At 46.4% G+C, this 22,704-nt stretch overlaps 1 protein-coding gene across 2 annotated transcripts in view; it reads left to right on the forward strand.

Moving 5' to 3' along the window:
- Positions 1-22,704, forward strand: part of LOC126541589 (excitatory amino acid transporter 2-like) — a 74,880-nt gene that overhangs the window by 6,393 nt on the left and 45,783 nt on the right. The window contains exon 1 of one of the 2 annotated variants that reach the window (XM_055076763.2): positions 13,029-13,531. The exons of the other annotated variant lie outside the window; for it this stretch is intronic. Coding sequence (XP_054932738.2) covers positions 13,472-13,531 — 60 coding nt within the window. The 5' untranslated portion in view covers positions 13,029-13,471. Of the gene's footprint in view, positions 1-13,028; positions 13,532-22,704 lie in introns of those variants that run through there. 2 annotated transcript variants of the gene reach the window in all.

Raw genomic sequence — 22,704 nt, forward strand, 5'->3', positions numbered from 1 at the left:
GCAGAAGCTTCAGGTATTCGGCGACTGAAACTTCAGCAGTCATATGAAAATAAAAACGCTTGTCACTGTACACAGTTAAATCGAACATCCCCGCCAATGGCTGGAAGGTAAATTCATCCGAAGAGAAGTGTGCAGCCTTCGCCAAGCATCAAATGATTGACTTCTTTTATTTCTCTCTCTCACTCTCTCACTCTCTTTTAGCGATGAATGGCAGCTCTTTCTTTCGTTTGTAGAAGCAGTGCACACCTCCTTGCGGTTGCCAAAAGATCCCGCTTCTCGATGCCCAGACCTCAAACCTGCGAGCACTGCCTCGAGCCGGGCAGGTACTGCTGCGCCCTTACGCGCTTCTTTAAGAAATCTCTCTTGTCTCCCAGCTGTTAGAACTCTGTGCCCAGTTAGTCATGGGTGAATTAGACGGCACGATCAAATGACTCTTAAAATTTCCCTACTTGATCTCATCATGCAATGTTTCTCGTAGATATAATTCCTCATAAAGGGCGAGGCTTTTACACGCAACGCTTTCATAATTAGGGTCCGACAAGCCATATAACACAAGATAAAATTAGTGCAGTTATCTTTACTGTATTTTTTACAGCAGCAGCTCCTTCTTAATGTCGCTGAAAGCCAAGGTGATCCTGACAAAGCTTATATCATTTGCCAGCTCTGTAAAGTGAGATGACATTAAAATGTCTTTCGCTGTGCTTTACTTGTTACGGCGCCGGTTCGTAGAAAAAAATCTAGAACTTTCTTTTATATAAACAGCCAATGCAGCGGTACTAACTGAGTTTTTTAATTCAACTTAGCCGCAGCATTTGCCGTCCATGTTTTATCCGACCGCGTAGTTTGGCTACTGAGTAGCCCTCACGATACGAAATGCATTACGACCTTCATAGCGCGAGCATCATTTCACTGCGACAGCAGTTATAAAAGCTGAAAAGGGTGTTTCCTGTATCCATTTGTCCTCTCAGCCGCTTGGCCGTCGTCGTTAGGCGGCATCATCACCTTGAGCTTGGCCCTCGACATATGGCGGAGAAAAAAAAATGAAGCGTTGCCCAGAGTCGCCTCTGGGGACCAAACTCGAGCCTCTCCGGCAACGTGCAGGTTGGAGCCAGACACGCTAACCACCTGTGCTACATCACGCAACATTCCTGCTCAACCGCTCGCGCGGGGTGTAGGTGTTTCGGTGGCCAGCACAGCCAATGCGGACAACGATGAGATCGGGCTTATCGCAATGTTGTTCTTGAGACGATAGAGGTTGCTGTCGGAGCAGGGCCTAAATTAGTTCAGAGCTGTGCATGACTGCCCGTCAAAACCCCTACTTAAGGTTTAATAACTGTCAGGTGAGCCAGGTAGGAACTTATTTTATCATTTCTGAGGAAAATTATTGCGGTTTGCGAGCGTTTGTGAGCTGCATAGGCATGACTCCTTACACATCTTTCAGCTCGCTACTCTGGCTGCAGCATTCGTATTTGTTCTGGCTGCAATATTCGCAGCTGAAATGTTCGTGATGCGTCGAAGCACAGGGATAGGCAGTTCGACGAGAAAGTTTTCCAGCAACGCAGTGCGATCATTGTCACTGTGCCGTCACCGAATGCGGAGCTCAGCACATTTCTTTGTTCTTCTAACACGGATGGTAAGCAGGAGAAGTTTGTATTGTTGCATCTTCCTATTATCTTTTTCTCTGTTATTCTCACTTATTCTCCTTTTTTCTTCTGAGCTGCCTGTTCTCGCAATGTGCCCACCTCTTTTTTATTGTTCCTTCCATCAGCGGCCGTACTAAGCCATTACAGCTGCGAGGTTGCCCCACATCCATATAAGCTACAGAGGATACAGCGTTCACTGATCACAGTCGAGTTCACAGTCAAGTGCGCTGAACGCACTCGACTGCAGGCATATGCGGTTATATACGTCTGCGACTTAGTTTCGCGCACAAACTCCGCTGCAACCTGCGTTAAAACTTTCTGACATAACTTCAACAGCGTCACCAGCGCCAGTATCGTTGCTTGGATACGATGCACGAAGTCTCCAAATGCTAAATATAGATCGCCTTGTCCAACGTACAGTTAAAAGCGTGGGTGCCGGAGCAAGCGTGTACGCCAGCTGTCTTTTTGCATGACGGACAACCGTTACGTGATCCCTTACGTAATATGCTACGGCATGCGTGAAGATATGCGCCGCCCCGATAAAGTTGGCGATAAGAGTCGACGATAGCGCGTCGGTTGTCTCATCTTGCGCAGGAAAAAATTTCCGCGGCTTCCGAGAGCGTTTTCCGCTCGGAAAGCCGCCTTGTGAAACCAGCCAGGAAGGCAGATAACTTATCACAGGCTAGTGCACAACCCGCGATACTCTATATGAAATCATCAGATATGCCTTATATGTTCAAGAGCGGTTTTTGGAGCTTGCTGTCAGTATTACGGGACGCAGGTTCACGTTCTCTGGCAGACGATAACTCTGGCACCAGGCTAAGCGAGATGCAAGGTGACACTAGCACATGTTTCTAGCCGAAAACGATTGCGTCGTACGCTATCGTTCTCCCGCCATTCACACCTTATCTCCCTCTCTGTTCCTGTCTTTCGTCACCGACATTGCCTCAGCGGGGGCTCTAAGATAGCCTGAACTGTGAAGGGGTGAGAGCTGCGCAGGAACGATGAGGGTCTAATCACATGTACAAATATGGCTGCTGCTTATAGTAAGGAGAGGTGTCGATTCGTTAGCAACGAATAGTACGGATACGAAGTCCACATGGTACTTAGTGACCGACTGGTAGAAGCAAATGTTTGAAGTGGGATGAATTGGTTTGCTTAATTGAATTCTAGAGTTTTACGTGCCAAAAGCATGATTTGATTCTGAGGAACACCGTAGTGGGGGACGCCGACTTAATTGTGACCACCTGGGGATCTTTAACGGGCCCCCGATGCGCGGGACACGTGCGTTTTTTGCATTTCGTTCCCTTCAAAATGCGGCCGCCGCGGCCGTGGTTTGAGCCCGCGACCTCGTGCTGAGCGGCGCAACATTATATCCGCTATAAGCCATGGCGGCGGGTGGAATGTATTGGTCCTTTGTCACACTTTCACAAGATTACCTTAACACTGCTACAGCACAATATAGACTTTTTTTCCTGGAAATCGTTCTTTGCCTCACTTCTTGGCACTTTGCGACAGGTAGGTATCGGTAGGTAGCGAGGTACGTTCCTGCCTCTTCTCGCTCTAATAACATAATGTTATGCTTGACAGATGATGGAATCGAACCTGTGCCGACAAGCACGGCAACCGGGTGCTTTCGCCATTAGGCCACGATTGCACGCGCACTACTCTCGTCCCGAAGCCGGCGAGCTGTTTGAAACACTCGGCGCGTGTACCTCGTGCAACTCTATCGTCTTCTTTCCTCGTGACAGCTTGCGCTTTGAAGCGTCGTGTTAGACTGTAATATCTCCGCGACAGGCCCGCTTCCCTCGCTTAAGTTACGCTGTTTCTGTCATTTACGCTCGTCCGCTCCTTATGCAGGAACCAACAATTACATTATCGCAACCTTCTGTCGAACAGTCGGTGTAACCCGCCACGGTTGCTCAGTGGCTTGGTGTGGGGCTGCTGAGCACGAGGTCGCGGGATCGAATCCCGACCATGGCGGCCGCATTTCGATGGGGGCGAAATGCGAAAACACCGGTGTACTTAGATTTAGGTGCACGTTAAAGAACCCCAGGTGGTCGAAATTTCCGGAGTCCTCCACTACGGCGTGCCTCATAATCAGAAAGTGGTTTTGGCACGTAAAACCCCATAAAAGAAACAGTCGGTGTAGAAATAATGTCGTTGCTGCCCTACGATCGTCTTCTACGGGCTCGTCGTTGTGCTGCTGTTGTCACAGGCCCGTACGCTCGTGATCCAGACACGACTACTCAATTTACACAAACACGTCGCTCCACCTGATATTGTTTCGTGGGACACAAAACAATGCTGGATAGACACTTCGCGTATACTTCGATTCACAGAGTGCACGGGTGGTTTCTCGTTTATATTTGTAGTTTTTGTTTATCTCGTGGTAACAACCCTTCTACTTTAGTGAAATAGGGCTGCACGTTTCAATAACTCTATAAATATAAAGTATTTCAATCGGGAGGAGACACTTATTCCGGCATCTTCCTTTGATTTGAAAGGTACGATTAGAATTAGGGAGAGCGCTATCAATTCATTATTGCACAATCTTGAATTTAATTAGCTGAGTTTATTTTGCCACAACAAGGTTGCGAGGATGACCAGGCAAAAAGCTGCAAGTAGGAGTTTGAGGGGAAGTGTGGGTATGTTCTCCTAAACCGACGCGCAGCACGAAGGACAAGGACTAAGAAATACCACCCACCCTGCTGCGCAGTCTGCATCGTTTCTCTTAGTCCTTGTCCTTCGTGCTGTATGTGGTTTTAATTATTTATAACCAACTGGTCCACCCTTGTAGACCCGCTTTCTTTTTTTTTCTTTTTGTTTTACTTGACCTGAAGTGAAAAAAATCCTACTGATGCACGTTGCCTGCTCCTATAGAGATTCGCAGCTCAAATGGGTGCCAACTACAATGTAATGCATTGCTTTCGGGTAGTTGTGATTGGCTGGCATAATTTTGGCACACTGACGGTTTGTCGTTGTTGCTGTGGCCCAACCATTCTCCTCTTAATTACAAAGCATCCTTATAAGTAGCAATGTCGTGTTTGTACGCAGACCAACCGCCCTCAGGTTACACACTGACGGGCGATGCCGGCAAAACTTTCTTAAGAAAGCTTCCGTCTTCCGCAGCGGCAGCTTCGATGTCTGGAGAATAAAATACCGGAAAACTTATGCCAACGGAAAGTGTACTGTCAATAAAGCTGCAGCGCTGCACGGTCGCTTGCCTGCATTTCACGTGCTGTATATGCACCTGAAATTTTAATCAACGAACCCAGCACCGAGCCTCATAAGCATGGGCCCTGAGGATTAGAACATGTGCAAACATGTGCACGCTACAGTATAGCAGCTCTTTTCGATTAAGCTAGATCAGCTCGGGAAGTAAATGAAAGAAGAAGAAGAAGAAAAAGAAACTTTATTAATTATTATATTTATATTTATATTTTTCAAACTGGATTGGTGAATTTTTAAATGGAAGAACATTTTACTGCTGTCTGAGAGGCGTTTCCTCGAGTATATATAATCAACCACGAGGTGGTTCCTCAAGTAGCTGTCACTTCACCATTACTATTTAATATTCTGATGTGCTCCATTCCTCTTTATCAAGATGTACAAACATACGTATATTCGGATGACATTGCTTTCTTCGCATCAGACAGTGATATTCACTCTCTATATTATCGACTACAGAACTACCTCAACGCCATAGAAACCTGGTTAAACAAAATCCGCCTTTCGCTTAACGTTAGAAAATACTCGATATTGGTTTTCCCTCTTAACAATCCCGTTAACATATCGATATCCTATCGCCTCGAGACTATACCTCAAGTGGAGTCGGTGAAATATTTAGGTGTAGTACATGACGGTTCTCTCAGCTGGCTCGGCCATATTGACCATATAGTTAAAAAAGGAGTGCGAGCAGTTGGTATGCTACGTAAGCTGTGCAACAGTCGGTCCGGAATGCGGGGAGATCCACTGTTAATGATATACAAAATGTATGTGCGGCCCATTTTAAAATTTGGATGTGTTTTATTTTCTGGTGCTCCAGCTTATAAATTACGTCCCCTTGTTCTACTTGAGCGGGAAGCCCTACGACTGTGTTGCGGATTACCGAAATGTGTTGCCAATAACATACTACACCAAAAAGTCAGGTTGCCCTCAATATTGTGTAGATTTCGTTTACTGACGGTGCAAACAGTCTTAAATTTGTATGAATCCCCTATTACAAGATTGGAATACATATTCATTTCCCAGCCTGCACTTTTCGTCGGAGTACACTGGCATCTTTTTCATACACCACAGGTGGTCTTCGTACGAACATTGATCAATCCCTTAAATGTACGTCTCTGGGAGGTACCGACTATTTGTGATGTGCTAGAGTACCTACAAATTATATATGATGACATCTACCCAAATAATGCAAAACTTCTCTCTTATATTATATTAAACGGCTTATTACAGGACCATTTATTGAGTTTATCTATAAGTACGGTCATTGCTACAGACGCCTCACAGTGTGAAGAAAAATCTTGAATTGGCATTTTCTCTCCCGCTCTAGACTGGTCATTTGCAATCAGGATTCCGGACTTCTTTTCCGTATTTTTGGCTGAATTTCTAGCTGTAGTTCTAGCCTTACGCAAACTAAATTCGTCAATATCGGCGGTAGTAATAATAGCAGATTCTTTATCCTTATGTTCCTCGCTCACATCAAATGGTGTCACTAACCTTTTACGTACATTTCATTTTCTAGTGCCTGCCCACATAAATTTAGTTAGATTGCTTTGGGTGCCTGGACATAAAGGATTAGTCATGAACGAAATGACTGACAGTCCCGCGAGAGCGGCCCTCAGTGGCCCTGTATTACCATTACTTCCTACAATAGCTTACCTGACGCCTACTAGATTCAGGAGATATACAATTATTCAAGACTTTTTGAACCCAGCTGTAGCTAATTTTTCAGAATATCGGCACCTCCTATTCCATTGGCCCGAAAATTCTTTTCACACCAGAAAAACTGAAGTCATCTTTACCCGATTACGTTGTCGAATACCAAAATTAAACTTCTATCGTCACAGGGCTGGTCTGGTGCCCTCCCCTCTGTGCCCAGTCTGTGGAGAAGATGAAACAATAGACCATTTTTTTCATATTCTGCCGCCGTTTTACTTCTTGAAGAAAAAAATTCTAGAATCAAGATTTACACAACTTGGTTTAAGCTTTTCTATTATAAATATCCTTTCTCTAGGAGCCTCCTCTCTTGGAAAGTGCCACAGGGATATTTGCTCAACCGTGGAGGAATTTATAATTGCTACAAAAAGATTGTCTTGAATTCCTAAATATTTTATTTTTGTTCATTTCCTCCAGTTAGCTTTACCAATTTTAGTATTTAATAAAGATTGCCTAATTTCTTCCAAATCTTGGCCAATCCTCCACAGTGGGTGTGCGCCATCGCATAAGGACTACCATACCATACTATAATGAATGGTCCGGCAGTTTTTGTTGTTGTGGCCTCAGGTGGCGGCTCGAAGTCCTTGGACTCGGGCGGCATCTTTGGCTTGCCGGACGTCCCAGAGCTGGTCTGCCAACTCTGAACTTTAGAGAGCCGCTCTCCCAGCGGCTGCGACGCCGATGGAGAAGGTCCCCGGCGGCTCCCGCAGCGGGGGCGGCATAGGGAAGAAGTGAGCTCGAGGCTTCCCGTAATCTGCAACGGCCGCGATTACGGACGCGTCGCGAACGGAGGTGGTTTCGTGACCGTTCCTGCCGGCACATTCCCAGAGCATGTGTCGCAACGTTGCTCTCTGTCCGCAAGCTTTACACGCATCTGTTGGATATAGACCCCGGTAGCAGTGATGTAAGACGGCGGGGTTAGGGTAGGTGTGTGTCTGGAGCAAGCTTAAGGTTACGGCCTCGTTCCTGTTTAAGTTATCGTGTGGTGGCGGGAATGTGCGTCTTTCGAGTCTCTAGTGTTGGGCGAGCTCTCTGAACGTGGTTAGGCGATCGCCCCACGCCCACTGTGATTCTTGTTGCTGCCTTTCTGCCGTAATGTCCCGATCCGGCAGATCCGATGGAGCGCTCTCGGGGACCGAGGCGGCGACCACATAATCTGCGGCGGCTCGGCGTGTGAAACCTCGAGCCGTGGCATGGGCCGCTTCGTTGCCCGCGAGCCGGGCATCGGTGTGTGCCGGGGTCCAGAGGAGGAGTACCGTAGAATTTTGGGGTTGCGAGGGCGATGACGAGTCGCCGTGGTCACAAATCTGGAGTATGCGGGCCGCTTCCCGCGAGACGCGACCGCGCGCGATGCCGCAGATTGCTGCCTGCGAGTCGCTGATCATGATCGCAGCGTTCGGCAGCGCGGCCAGTGCTAGGGCTATCGCGGCTTCTTCGGCCGCCTCCGTGTGTCCCGTGGTCACCGTGGCGCTCGCGAGGCCCTTACCCGTGCGGTCTACAACCGCGATCCCGTGTGCGCGTCTCCCTCTTCCATATCGCGCAGCGTCTGCGTGCACCGCCTCGTTGCTGCTGCCAAACTTCTGAAGGTCGCTTGCTCGTTTGTTGCGTCTCCCGGCGTAGTGCGTTGGGTGCATGCTCTTGGGAAGCGGCGGGATGATCAGGCGCTCGCGGACCGAGGCCGGAGCCAGCATCTTTTCTCCATGCTGAGTGTGGTACGTGATGCCGAGCGACTCGAGGATGCATCGACCTGTCTTTGACTTCGATAATCGTTCGCATTTCACAACGACGTGCGCCTCGATTAACTCGTCAAGTGCGTTGTGAAGTCCGAGCTCTAGAAACTTGTCGGCGCTCGCGTTGAGTGGAACGCCGACCGCCCTCTTGAAAGTCTTTCGTATCATGCATTCGACCTTGTTTTTTTTCGCACCCTATCCACTTCAGGTAGGGGGCAACATACGTTATGCGGCTTATCGCGTACGCCTGCACGAGGCGGATCGCGCAGTCTTCACGCATACCGTTGCGTCTATTCGTGGTGCGACGCAAGAGTCGGATCGTGTCGTCTACCGAATGACGAAGTCTTCGCACTGTCTCTCCGTTATGGCCATTTGCCTGCAGGTATAACCCCAGGATTCTAATTTTGTATACGTGCGGTACGGGAGTACCATCTGCCAATATAATGCCTATTTTAAAGTATTCCCATTCCTCGTCGCGCAGGGTTTTTCGACCTCTCCTTGTGGGTTTGTAGATTAAGAGTTCGGACTTGGTAGCCGAGCAATCGAGGCCCGTTCCACGCAAGTAATTCTGGACAGCATCTACTCCTGCCTGTAGCGTTCGCTCGACGTGACCGTCACATCCTCCCCCGGGAACCCAGAGGGTGATGTCATCCGCGTAGCGGCTGTGATGCAATCCTTCTACTTCTGTTAATTTCTCGGGTAGACCGAGTTCAACTAAATCAAAAAGTAATGGTGATAAGACGGACACTTGCGGCGTGCCGCACCGACCCGTCTCAAATTCCGGCGATTCCTCGTCGCCGACGACGACGCGTGCGCGCCTGCCCGCGAGGAAATCTCTAATGTAATTGTACGTTCTTTGGCCTAGTCCTAATGTTCTAATTGTTTTAAGATCGTTTCGTGTTTAACGATGTCAAAGGCCTTTTTAATATCTAGGCTGAGAATTGCCTTAGTGGAGCTGGTAGTGTCGTATACGATCTGGTGTTTAAGCTGAAGCAATGAATGAATAAATCTTTATTCCATGCACGGACGGCCCTACGGACTAAGACAAGGAAAATAAGTCATGCTTAACTGCGTCCACTAAAACTCAAGTTCGCGGACATTGAAGGGATACGAAAAGCATATATTAAGTCGAGCTAGATTGGAAGATTACGCACCTGCAATAATTAATTCGTCACTTGGAGCGAGAACAGAAGAGCTCTTGTAAGCGAGGAAAGGACGAGAAATGGAACATCGAAGTCGCGCCACCTGTTGTGAACTATGGTACATCTCTCATATGACGTCAACACTGGCAGATTCACAGAGAGCGACGTAGAGGGAGGTCACATGGATATTACGTCAAATCCTACGCTTTGGTGGCGGGAGTATCGGCGGCCGTTTTCTACGTATCAAAGCTATATATTGGCACATACAAAATGCTCATAAACTTCTAGACAAATAATCTGTCAATAAAACCCGGCCTAACATTTTCATGTAATGTCCCTTGAAGCCGAAGGTTCAATAGAAAATATTAAAGATTACTTCGGCACGTAATGAAAAGTGACAATAGCTAAATCTGCGTGAAGCCAATGGTTACCGGCTCCGAAAGGCTAGCGAAACAAGGTCGTCCTAGCAAGGTATCACAAGACTGTAGGGACGAACTTCCGGTGGATCGTGAATCTGAGGTGTGCCATGAACCTGAGGAAGAAGGTGCGCGTTCATAGGTCTCGAACTGAAAGGAACTTGTGAAACACAGCGGTCAGACATAGAAGCAAAATGCAGCCTAGAGCAGGCGACAAGTGCTCTGTCTCCATATCACGGGGCTTCTAGGTCAACAGATTATCCGGGGCTGTCAATGATCGTTCTGCCGTCTCCCGCAGACCCTAATAACAAGCGGGCATTACGATCCGCGTCTTGAGAGCAAGGCATTCGTCGGTTTATCACGATAGACACCCAGTCTTTTCTACGCGGGCGAAGTTTCTTGTTGCTGGTGTCATTTTTTCCGCTGCTTCTTAAGATCTTATATGACATATGGATGAGTTTTCATAGTGGTGCGCCTAGCATGATAATCCAGATAAGGGTGATGACGTGTGAAACGACACACGCAGAATACACCACACTCGCACAGTACACACACTCGGACACGTCCGAAACTTATCGTTGGAGGCCAATGTCTCACAGAAAGCGTAAAAGGGAGAGAGAGAGAAACTTTAATCAGTGCTGGAAATACTAGCTCAGCGAAATGCCTGAACAGCTACTCCAAATGATTAGGGTGAATGAAACAATAAAAATTATTTGTACAAACGAAAACAAAAAAGAAGAAACAATTCAGAGCCATTCCATATTGTGAAGGTGGATGAACCAGCGGAGCTGTATATAACTATAAAGAAAATAAAATAAGACAACAAAATGATATAACACAAATGTGCACGTTGTTATGCTTATTTGTAATTACGTTTATCTCGTGACCACTATAGTTATGGCTTTATGGTCGCTATGATAGACGGCCGTGGGCTCTGTGATGACACTGGAGATGTTCTTAGCGAACGTTAGGTCTATGCACGAGCGATGGCGCGTCGTGGAGACATTGGTCTTGGTGTAACATTGAAGGCCGAACATTTCCCCGTGAAACGCCAACTACTTTCCATCGGGACTAGACACGTGGACGTTAAGGTCACCCACAATGACGACGGGATAGGGGTCAGCCGGGAGGATCCACACAAATGTGTCGATCATAAAGTCTTCAAGGTCCCTCTTAGACTTTCCGGGATGAACGTATACGGTGGCGACAAGGATTCCGTCCCCAGTCTGTACGGCGCACACGGCGGTACATTCCACGGCAAGTTTCTCTCTCGCCCGTGGTCGGTAAGGCATAGGGTGCACCGGCCGCGCTGTCGCTGTTTGCGTAGATCGCAACGCACAAACCATCATCCATCACCGGTTTTGACACATCTGGCCTCAAACGCAGTTGGGACACATACGCTGATACGATTTGTCTTATGCTTAAGCTATTTTAGCTCTATAGATGCAGCCGTGGCTTTTAGTGGCACGAACATCGAGTGACACTGGTGTTTCTTGTGCAGCACTTCCGGTTCACCTGAGGAGACCGGTGACAAAATTCAAGCTGTATCAGAAAAAATATAGAAAATAAATAGTACAATACAAAATTCATGGGTATCGTTATAAATGTGATATCAGAGCACGGGTTTAGTTACAAGTTGAGTTACCTAAGTGTTTGGAAGGAATAGAATTAATTAGAAATCACTGATTACCGCACGCCAAAGCACAGAATCGTAGGCGTTAGAGACACGCCACGTGAACACGACCTCGTAGAAATTCCTGAAAACCCGGAAGTAGAAAGCGGAAGTAATGACGTCGCTAACGACGCCACACACGAAAAAGAAAGCGTAATATTTAACCGGCTAACTAATGGAAAATAGTTGTCTGGCATAGGCTGAACATCTGCCTAGCAGAGTGGATGTGACGTCACTCAATCCTTTCTTGCTTCTCTTCTTGCGTCGCTCGCTCGCACGCTCGCAACAGCTGCATGCGCCTGCTCGTTACATGCTCTGATGTGAGCACCGGAGAGGGCGCGTAAATTACGCTTAGTGCGCTGCTCGCTAGGGGGCTATACTCCGCCAGGTGGCGCGCGCTGCCCTTCCTCCTCACCCTGCCTCGCTCCTTGCCCGCATATCGTGCCAGGGGGAAAGAGGTTCACTCGCTTAACCTACAGAACACCAACGCCGAGTGGCGAGTGCCAGACACCTAAGGGCAAGGTCAAGGTCGCCTGCCACTTTCGCCTACGCACATAACGAAACGCTGGAAACTAGCCTAGGACAGCTCCGCTGTAAAAGTTGCTTACTGGGTCAGGAAATGTAGGACAAGCTCTCCTTTTTCGATTTTCGCACCGAAACTTCAGCGCCGGTACGTCAGTGAGACGCCACGGACTACGGAGCGTCTTGCGGTATGCAGGCCGTTTTGGTGCAGTTTTTGGATTCCTTAATATGAAATGGTAGTCTTCTTTTTCTTTAAGTAGTTAACTAGGCCCGGATTTATGCGGTCAATACGCATGACATCACGTCACACTGTTGCAGTAACTTCACAGTGGCATCGCCACTCGTCTTTTGTTCCATTTATTTATTTTCTTCTTGTGTACAGAGTCTTCTCTAACGGGAGGTGTAACTTTCGTACCCATTGCAGAAGAGTACTCTATTAATACGGTTTGGCTTACTCTTCCGCTTTGAGGGTCATTATATAACAGCTATCGCTGGGAAACTATAAACAAACTTCGAAAGCACCGCCCATGTAATCTCGTGCTTGGTTTTTGCAGCCAGGCACGTGTTCGGCTTGTGCCTTCAGCCTCCACACGGTGCGTCACAAAGGTTAAGCTCCCTCCTCCTTCGTCGACCCGCACTTCCGTTGCCCCCTATCCGAGCCTCGTAACACCTTCCTTATCACGCTACCGCTGAATGTTTGCCTTTCTCCCAAAAATGACTCTGTCGCTTCACGCTCGGCGGCGGTTCGCAGTTATACAGCGCGTACTAAAAATAGAAAGAGAAAACAAACGCAGACGTACACACGCGAACTCCAGAGGGTCCTGCGTTGCAGGTGCGGCGCGACATACCCGTTATCGGCGATGGTTCACCACTCCTACAACTTCCCCCTCCCTACAGAGAGAGAGAGAGAGAGAGATAACCCGACACGTTCGTAGCCGTCTTGTTTACATGAGCTTGCTCTGTCACGGTGAAACGCTTCGCTTCTGGACACTATAGAAGGAACTGCAGCCTTTCGGGAGTCACTCACTGCGCTTCTTTAAAGCAGAATTGCCTCCAACACTTGTCGCGTCTCTCGAATTCAAAATTACCGTCGCCGACTTGTCTCCTTTGCGGTGGTTCGCAATCGAGAGCCCGCTATTACAGGCGACAAGGCTGTTCCGATCAGCTTGCCCCATGGTTTGGTTGTGCACGTGGCACCCAATTGACCGCTTCTTGCAACCGACCGCGGAAGTGTATTGCGAGATCTCACGGGAAGTGGACAGTTAGTCTCTTCGAGGCCCACGAGCCAGTCCGCGCACGCACGTACGCGCGCGCGCACGCTCGCGCAAGCAAGCGCCGTGGCCGAGGGCCTCCGTCAGTCACTTGTTTTCGCCCGAGAAGCACGGTGCACACATCGGAGACGATGGCGAGCGAAGAAAGAGTGTACGTCCCCGGTGCGAGCGATTCGGAAGGCGGAGCAACGGTAAGCGCAGTCCCGAATTGGTGACTTGTCTTTGGGTTTCTCTATTGAACTGTTTCCGTCTGGAGCTCCTTGCTGAAGCTGAAAATTTTTGAAAATGATCGTGTTTCTGTATTGACCGCACGTTCAAAGCTCTTCACAATTGAAAGCGCCATCGATTTATTCTTGCTGTTTGAGAAACACGCGTTGAAAGCTCGAGGTATGATCTGACATATCTTTTTTTAATTTTTCTTTGTGGTGATCGTGTAGGGATCGCGCATTTTTCTGTATGGTGATTTCTGCTGGCGATCACTTCAATTTATCCCATTCTGTCTGCATCTTTTTCTTCCACTGATATCGTTCAGTTTGTCACAAGTGAAGGCATCACATAGGCTGCGTATGCGTCATTGACTCCGTGTTCGTCACATCACAAAAGCTTTTATGCGAGATCTTTTGTGCTGCTTTCACCTTTCATGGATAAAAAAATAGTTTTGCGTACTTTTACAACAACCTAAAAGAACAAAGGAAGTGAAGGAGGTTTCCAAACACATAAACTGAGATGATCAATCCAGTATACTTCTGCAGTGAATGTATACTCTCTTTTTAGCAACCTTACAACTCTTTACGACATGTAAACGTATAGCAACTGCGCACAAAAACAGATAAGTGAGATGATACTTAGCACTCATCATAGCGTACTCTTTAAAACACACACACAACACACACACACACACACACACACACACACACACACACACACACACACACACACACACACACACACACACACACACACACACACACACACACACACACACACACACACACACACACACACACACACACACACACATGTTAAGTTGACTAAAACCACCCTAAGCCTGCAAACAAGAAGATCAGAACGTAGTTTCGCAGCATTTCATTCTTGGCCAGAACTTTCATTTACTATAATGTCAGCAGCAATTCAACTTTTTTAAGGTGTACACACGGCTCATTTGCGAGAGTGAAAAGCTCTGCACCGCAGGCGTGAGAATACCTCCCCGCCCTCTCCTTGTTCTTGGCAGTAACGAATGACAAATGGCCCAGACTAGCGAGCGGAACTTCGCCACCTTCCGGGGGATATCCTGTTTTCGTCCATACCGGCACGAAAACAGATGAAAGAAAATAGACTCCTTTCACCAGCCAATTCTGTTGTCTCCTATACAGCAGTACATTTTATTTTCTTCTACACTCCTGGCAATGAAATACTGAAAGAGAAAGATCTTAGGTTTAATGTAAGCTTACAGCGGCTTGACGGTCCAGTTCGTATATAAAGAATAGCTGAAATATGACACGATACGTATACTCAATACACGCTTACAACGGACCAAACACGCAGACCTACTCAAAGCTATAGTTACGAGACTTCGTCCTACGTCCCATGCTTCCCGAAGAACCCCCGAAAGTCGCTTTGTCACGCGTAGCGCGCTTGCCTGGTTTTACCACACGCCGAGCTTGCACCCTCCCCCACCTGAAAGCGTGAAGGAATCTCGACGCACGTTTATCGGAACTCAAGGATACTGCCTCCACATCTAGGAAGGATGATGTATGAAGGAGAGTGAACGTTAAGGACATCAATATATCACAAAAAGAAAAAAGCATGCGTTGAAAACATTGCATTCTTTTTTCTTTAAGTTTGCTTGGCTGCCCAGCCAGGTTTATGATACCTGTCGGAGATGAGAAATTAAACGGCAGCGAGAATGGGGGGGGGGGGGGGGGGAGTAGTTGGTACTTTGTACCCTATAAAAAACAATGACTCAGATTCATTTGTACTTAAACAGTCAATGTCACAGAAAGTCAGTAGAAATGCAACGTAATTTTATAAGCACTTTTGTAATACCGAAGAAGGCCAAGTGGTGGTTATTTTTTCGACAATTTCTTTCTTCTATCCATCCATCTGTCTATCTATGACCTATCTATTTTTGGTCTCTCTCTTCTTAAGTACGTTTGTCTTCCATTACAATTTGTTAGCTTATGATAGGACTACATATTTATATATAATCATGCGTCTTAATAAGCCAACAAGCTTCGACACCAAGGACAGCGTAGCGCAAGTTATCTGCAGTACTTAAGTGATTGAAATAAAATTATAAATAAATGAAAATGAAAGTGGATGAAAAAACAACTGGCTGCAGTTAAATACTAACCCATGCCTTTACATTACGCGTGCGACGCCCTTACCAATTGAGCTACCGCGGCGCCATTTTCCGATCCCCTTTCTCGGGTATTTATGTTTTACTACTAGAACTAACCCTGGCAGTGTCAGCCATCGCCACTACTCACAGCCTTGACGACGGATGTGGAACATTCATTTCTGCCGCAGGCGCCACGTCTACGTGAACTTCTGGTCAAGAAACCCATTAAGAACTGCCGATAATTTCCTCTATGCTGTCCTTGGTGTCATGGTTCGTTGGCTTCTTATGATATGACTAACAAAAATCGGGCGCCTCGGTTTCCTTTCTTCTCGTTCATAATGTATATATATATATATATATATATATATATATATATATATATATATATATATATATATATATATATATATATATATATATATATATATATATATATATATATGAGTGTGTGTGTGTGTGTGTGTGTGTATTCAAAACAAAAGAAATTAGAACGAGAGGGAAATGAGAGTGGATTAAATAAAAAAAAACTGGCTGCAGCCGTCCACGGGACGCCTGCAGTAGATAATATGTCCTAGATCCACTGCCATGGCCATGACTGGTGGCGCTGGCTCACACTGCCGGGGTTAGTTCTAGCAGACTGGCATAAATAACCCAGAAAGTGGGTGGGAAAACGAAGCCTCAGTAGCTCAACTGGTAAGAGCATCACACGCGTAATGCGAAGACGTAGGTTCGTATACCACCTGCGGCCAGTTGTTTTTTCTCCCACTCTCATTTCTGTTTAATGATCATTCATTTCTTTAGTGCAGTTAGTAACTACAAATAACTTTCTCTGTGCTGTCCTTCATGTCATTGTTTGTTGGCTTCTTATGAGTGAACATATATATATATATATATATATATATATATATATATATATATATATATATATATATATATATATATATACACACACAAAGGACTGTGAGGTTAGCCATAACATATCTCCTGTTGGCTCTCCAGTTGCAATGCGGAACGGGAAGATGGGTACGAAAGATTAACGATAAACTGCTTCTTTCCTTTCTAAATCACATTGCGGGTTGTTTGGATTTGCAGCAGCGGCAGGGGAGGTGTGATATAATTAGAGGTAGGCTTTTCAACCATAGCCGAGGTTCCACTAAATAAACCGCAGTATGGAACTCACGTACTCAGACGCTAAGCATCTCAGCTTTCCGCTGCCGTTCTCCCGGTGTTTCTGTAAAGAAAGCCTGACACGGCGGTTTTCCTTGTGGGTTGTACGTGAACACCCCCCATCAGAATTCGCGAAAGCATGCTAGAAAGTTAGAGTCCAGCACGGCAGTTTCTAAGAACGCTGTTCTTTCTTCATTTCCTTTCTTGCGTTTAATTTTTTTTTTTCAAGCAAATTCTTGGAATGCGACGTCCTTGAGCTGAGCGTAACCTGAGCGACTGGATCGTCTTTAGTTTCACCGCGCGTGACATGAAGCGAGTCGCCGTGCGTTTCGTTAGTGATAGTATTACAAGACCACGGTTTAGCTCCTCGTTTTACCAAAGACGTATCTGTTTAATATTTGTTCATTAGGTTTCCGCCCCCCGAAGCATCTTTGCGGAGATTATTGCCGCGGGCTTCATTTCTCAAGCTTATCAGCAGTGCTGGCCAGACGTCCCGTCTCGAACACCCGTTTTGAGTAAAAACAGCCCACACTTTACAACCTCTCCTCCACCCCACTCTCCACCCCAGCCGCCTCGTTACCTAAGCCCCGTATTCGTCGTAAGCAACGACGTACCATGGCAAAGCGTTTTTCTTTAACATTTGACAGCGAGAGAATGAAAGAAAAATTGCGTCAAGTTTTTTTTTAATGTTATATTCGAGTCTTCTTATTCCGTATTCCCTTACTTTACCGTCGTAAGTCAGCTCTCGAGGACGGAAGTTATATCAAGCTTCGATGCGATATTAAATGAAAGTGCCAAAGCTGATAATGGGCAGACGGCGTATGAAATCGAGCAAAATTAAGAAAGCAACGTAAAGCAGGATAAGCGCTGGGCTCGGATGAAACTAGCTTTCTCTGAAAAGAGAGAGAAAGAGAGAAACGAAAAGGGAAAGGCAGGGAGGTTAACCAAAGACATACCCAGCTGGCTACCGTACACTTGGGGATGGAGAAATGGGAAGAATGGATAAGGCCAGCGAAGAGAAATAATAAAGACTCAGTCATTCGCAGAGTCAGTCGCAGAGGAATGTTCACTGTCGCAAGCGTTCGTACAGTCCAGTAGGCTTCGAGAAGTGCAGAAGGGCTTCTGTGGCCTTTCGCAAGCAAGAATGCATCGACCATGGTCCCAGCACATTCCCCTCTAAGAGCACTCTATTATCTAACAGGTTGGTTTCAGCTTGTAGAGTACGTCATTGAGCGTCAAAGGAAAATCTTACAGAAACAAAGAAGGTTAATCCCCGAATGGAATCTAAATAAACGAGTATATTTGCTGCCTTGAACACTGTCTCGCTGAGTGGGGTGGTCACAGTGGCTTCACGGTTTTGTTACGTCCTTCAGTGAGCATCTGTTTAAAGTCGCCAGAAAAGAGAAACGTAAGGCTACAAAGGAATGATACGCCAAAGTCGTCATGCATGCCAGCCCTTCAATCGCACAATAAAAACAACCTCCAGAACAGTGCCGAGCACGGAAAAGTTTATTGACCGATCCACCATCTTCGTAATACCTGCCGCTTGCGTTGAATCAAATAAATGAAATGCAATGCCGGGGAGAGTGCCACATTCAAAACAGACGCAGCCTTTCACATCATCGGCTATTCGTCTGAAACGCGACGTCGCGCTCCACGAAAACGCTCCACAAATACTTGCGGACAACATTTCGTGTCAGTGAAGGAAGAGCTACGGAGGCAGAGCGCACGCAAATGAGAGCGCTCCTGAAGATAGTCCGACATTCACATTAGCGGTAATTTTGGGTTAGGGAAGACAAAACTGAAACCCCTTATATTTACAATAGCCAGATCAGACAGAATATATATCGAGTGTTAAAACTGACTTAACCTATTTACTCGAAGATAGGTCAAACACGAATGCAGGTCGACTCCTTTATATTGAACTCACCGAGAAATAAAGATATGTAATTCGGATATAGGCCGCTCCATATCTTTTTTTTTTTTTAGAAAAACGAGAAGCGTTGAACATGACACACCTTTATTTACCGTGAGCTCGGCCTCTGAATTTCGCCAGTCGATACTCGTCTGAATTGCCAGAGAAATAAGCCTTCTGGGGTGCGTTGCAGGCGTCCTCAACACCCAAAACGACGTCGTCTTTTACATTTCTTTTTTTTATCCTTATCTCTCTCTCACCTATCACATCCCTTTGCCCCTCCCCCAGTACAGGGTAGCCAACCGGATATAATCTCTGGTTAACCTCCCTGTCTTTCCTTTGCCTTTCTCTCTCTCTCTCACGAATACAGGTCAAGAGAGAGAGAGATAGGGAAGGCAGGGAGGTTAACAGGACTTTGTCCACTTTGCTACCCCACGCGTGGGGAGGTGGAAGGGGAGCGAAGTAAATAGAAAGAAGACATGAGTCTTGATCGCACTTTCACGTGCACTAAGCCAGGTGCAGCATATCTAAAGTCGAGCACTCAAGTCTGTCGTATTCTGTCGTACAAGAGCTCGAATGACTTTCTGTGCTGATGAGCTGTGAGGCCAGGATCCCAAGACTTTTGCTTCTGTAAATGGTCTATCGTCCAGTCTGTTCAAGGCACCCTGGAGAGTCTGGCGTTGTTTATCGAAGCGAGAACCGTGGTACAGATGTGGTCGCTTCCCACTTGCACTTAGCCTACGTGGGTGAGTCCGCCAATCCAATTAGATAGATATAGGACATAGTGAATGCTACTCCTACCGACAGCCGACACAGCAATGTTGTGTCACGTCGCGAAAGGTTCGCTGGTAATTGCAGATTCAGTGATGGGTCGAGGCTGTGTAATCGGCGGTTAGAGTTCTACGGAGTATGGCAGTAACTTAACGTGATGGTACGCGCGAGATCGCGAAGTTCTCTTGCATCGTCTACTCTCGATAAAGGTATAAGGAGTATCGGTGCTTCAGCCTGGGCACGTCGGACAGCATCATCTGCGAGGCCATTACCAATGATTCCACAATGTGCCGGCAGCCAGTGAAAGATTAGATAATGTCCTTGTTCAGAAAAGCAATGACAAATTTTGTTTATTTGGGACATCAGATGGTCGTAATTTCTACGTTTTAATGTTCACACGCTTTGGAAGGCTGCTTTGAGTCACTTGCCCATTTGCTAGCTGGTTCGTTTTCGATGTGTTCCGCAGCAGCGCGAAGAGTGACGAGTTCGGAACCTGTAGATATTGTGACGTGAGAAGTCGAACTTGATGACAATCGATCGAGATAGTATAAAAATGGCGCCTGTCGAACGTTCTGAGACCAAACCGTCCGTGTAAACACGGATTCGCTTAGCGTATGAACTATGCAGAAGCTCCTATGTGATCTGCTTGAGAGCTGTGACTGTCAGGCTAGTTTTCTTCGCAATTCCTGGAACAGAAAGGTACCCAAGAGGCTTTTTCAGGCAACGCAGAGGTGATGGCGTTCTTGTTGCGGGCGAGTATCTCAATGAGAAAGCCACAACTGATCTGGAAAACGCTGTCTTGGGTCATTTCTTAGGCAATCGAGCGAGATGGTGGTCAGGAACTCTGGATAAATGACGAACATGCGCCCGGATTGCATCGACAGCATTGTAAGTCGTCATTGAGTGGCCTCTCGTGGTGGTAATTGTTGCTACAGTTGAAGCACATCGAGGTAGCCCAGACATGTTCGTAGAGCTTGGTCTTGAATGTACTGTATGTAGGTCACAGATGTTAGTTTTGTTAGGACTGAAGAGCACTGGTCTGATATATCACAACTATAGTTGAAGCATAGATGCCACAGATGCACCCCAAGTTTTACCGGCAAGACAGTTTAGTGTATGGTTTATAGAGGTGAGCCTCTTCTTCAAGTATGAGATGTGGGGGCTCCATGAAAGGTCTCTTCAATAGTAAGGCCTAGGAATCAGTGAGAGTTTGCATATGAAATTGTTTGGCGGTCACTAGAAACTGGGTAGCAGGTCATGGGCTCGTGGGTAAAAGCGACTAAGGCGCACTCCTTGTTCGAAATGCTGAGGCCCTGAACGCCCAGGTACGATGATGTCAGGGTTCTTCATTTTGAAGCCGTGCTCGCCCCTGGGGACGTGTGACTGCCGAGGCCGAGATGCATATGTCGTCACCATATACGAAAAGGTTGACTGTATGGGGTAAAACCTGGGCAAGTCCAATGATTGTAAAGTTGAACAAAGTGGGGCTGAGAACCCCGCCCTGCAGGACGTCATGGCAAGTGTAATAATCAGCGGTTCGGCCATCCGCACTTTGCACAAGAAAGGATCTCCTGAATAGATAGCTCCGAATCCATGGAAACATTTGTCTGTTTTTTTTTTTTCTTTTGCCCACCGAAACACTTACCAATTCTAATTTTTTTCTAGCGTATAAAGAAATGGCTCCGTGCATTACATTATCACACGCACCTTTCACATCGAGGAAAAGCGTGACCGACATACGTTTAAGGTGTTGTTCTTGTTGCACAGACGTCACGCGGTGGATGACGTTGTCAATAGATGAGCGGATTCTACTAAATTCAACTATGGCCTCGGGGTATATGTTGTGGTGCTCAAGATACCACTCGAGGCGTGTAAGCACCATTGTTTCTATGATCCCAACGCAGCTGGACAGCGCAATGGGTCGGTAGGATGCCAGGTCAAGTGGCAACTTTCCAGGCTTCAGGAATGGTAACAAGCGGCTGTACTTCCACCGTTCAGGAACGACGCCGTCTTTTCAAGACAGGCCGTCACATTCCATAAGCCGACCTCGGCCATCTTGACCAAGGTGGCACGAAGCAGCGTAGGTGATGCCGTCCGGTCCTGGCGACGAGGAACGCGTGCATGTGGCCAGAGCAGCGTCCAGCTCCTTAAGTGAGAAGCACACATTCAATTATGGGAAGCGTGTCGCAGGAACCTCGCCCAGAATATCGCCATTGACTAGAATGAAATTCTTAGCAACATAGAAAACAGACTTTTTACTGTGGGATTGTTCATTGATTTAAAAAAAGCATTTGATTGTGTAAATCATAATATTCTGCTGTCAAAACTGCATGACTACGGCATACGTGGCGTCGCCCATGATCTCGTAAAGAACTATCTTTACAATAGAAAGCAGTGTGTGAAAATCGATGGCTTGTCATCTCCGACTACTGTGGTAAAACATGGAGTGCCTCAGGGGTCGATTCTAGGGCCCTTATTGTTTATACTTTATATCAATGACTTATGTGATGTGCCTAATTCTCCCAAACTGGTCATGTATGCTGATGATACTAATATTTTCTTTTCCGCATCAACTTTAGCCCACCTAAACACAACAATAAACAATTACCTAATTAACCTTGAACAGTGGTTGAACTCTAACAGATTAACCTTAAATATTAAAAAAACTAAATATATTATTTTTAAACCTCTCAACAAACAAAGCGATTTCGAACTCACCCTAAACTTTCAAGGAATGGCCCTACAACGCGTTGCATCTGAAAAGTTTTTGGGGGTTTGGTTCGAAGAAACAATGTCTTGGAACATGCACGTTACTAAGCTCACGATTGAATTAGGCAAAGCATTTGGTTGCCTCTACAGACTGAGGGAACTAATTCCAATCAGACTAAAGAATGCAATATATTATGCTAATTTTTACTCACGTCTTTCATATTGCACTTTAGTTTGGGGCACTACAACAACCACCAACTATAACAAACTGGAGCGGCTCCAAAAGAAGGTATTAAGAATCTTTGAGAACTTTAATGAACACCCCAGCCTATTACCCACTGGTCCCCTATTCATTAAACATAATATGCTTAAAGCGTCTAAGTTATATGACTATAAACTATCTCTCTATATGTATAACCATAAACTCCCACACTATACAGAACATTCCCCGTATGACTACA

The sequence above is a fragment of the Dermacentor andersoni genome, chromosome 2 (genome assembly GCF_023375885.2).
Source record: "Dermacentor andersoni chromosome 2, qqDerAnde1_hic_scaffold, whole genome shotgun sequence".
In the NCBI taxonomy this organism is placed as follows: Eukaryota; Metazoa; Arthropoda; class Arachnida; order Ixodida; family Ixodidae; genus Dermacentor; species Dermacentor andersoni.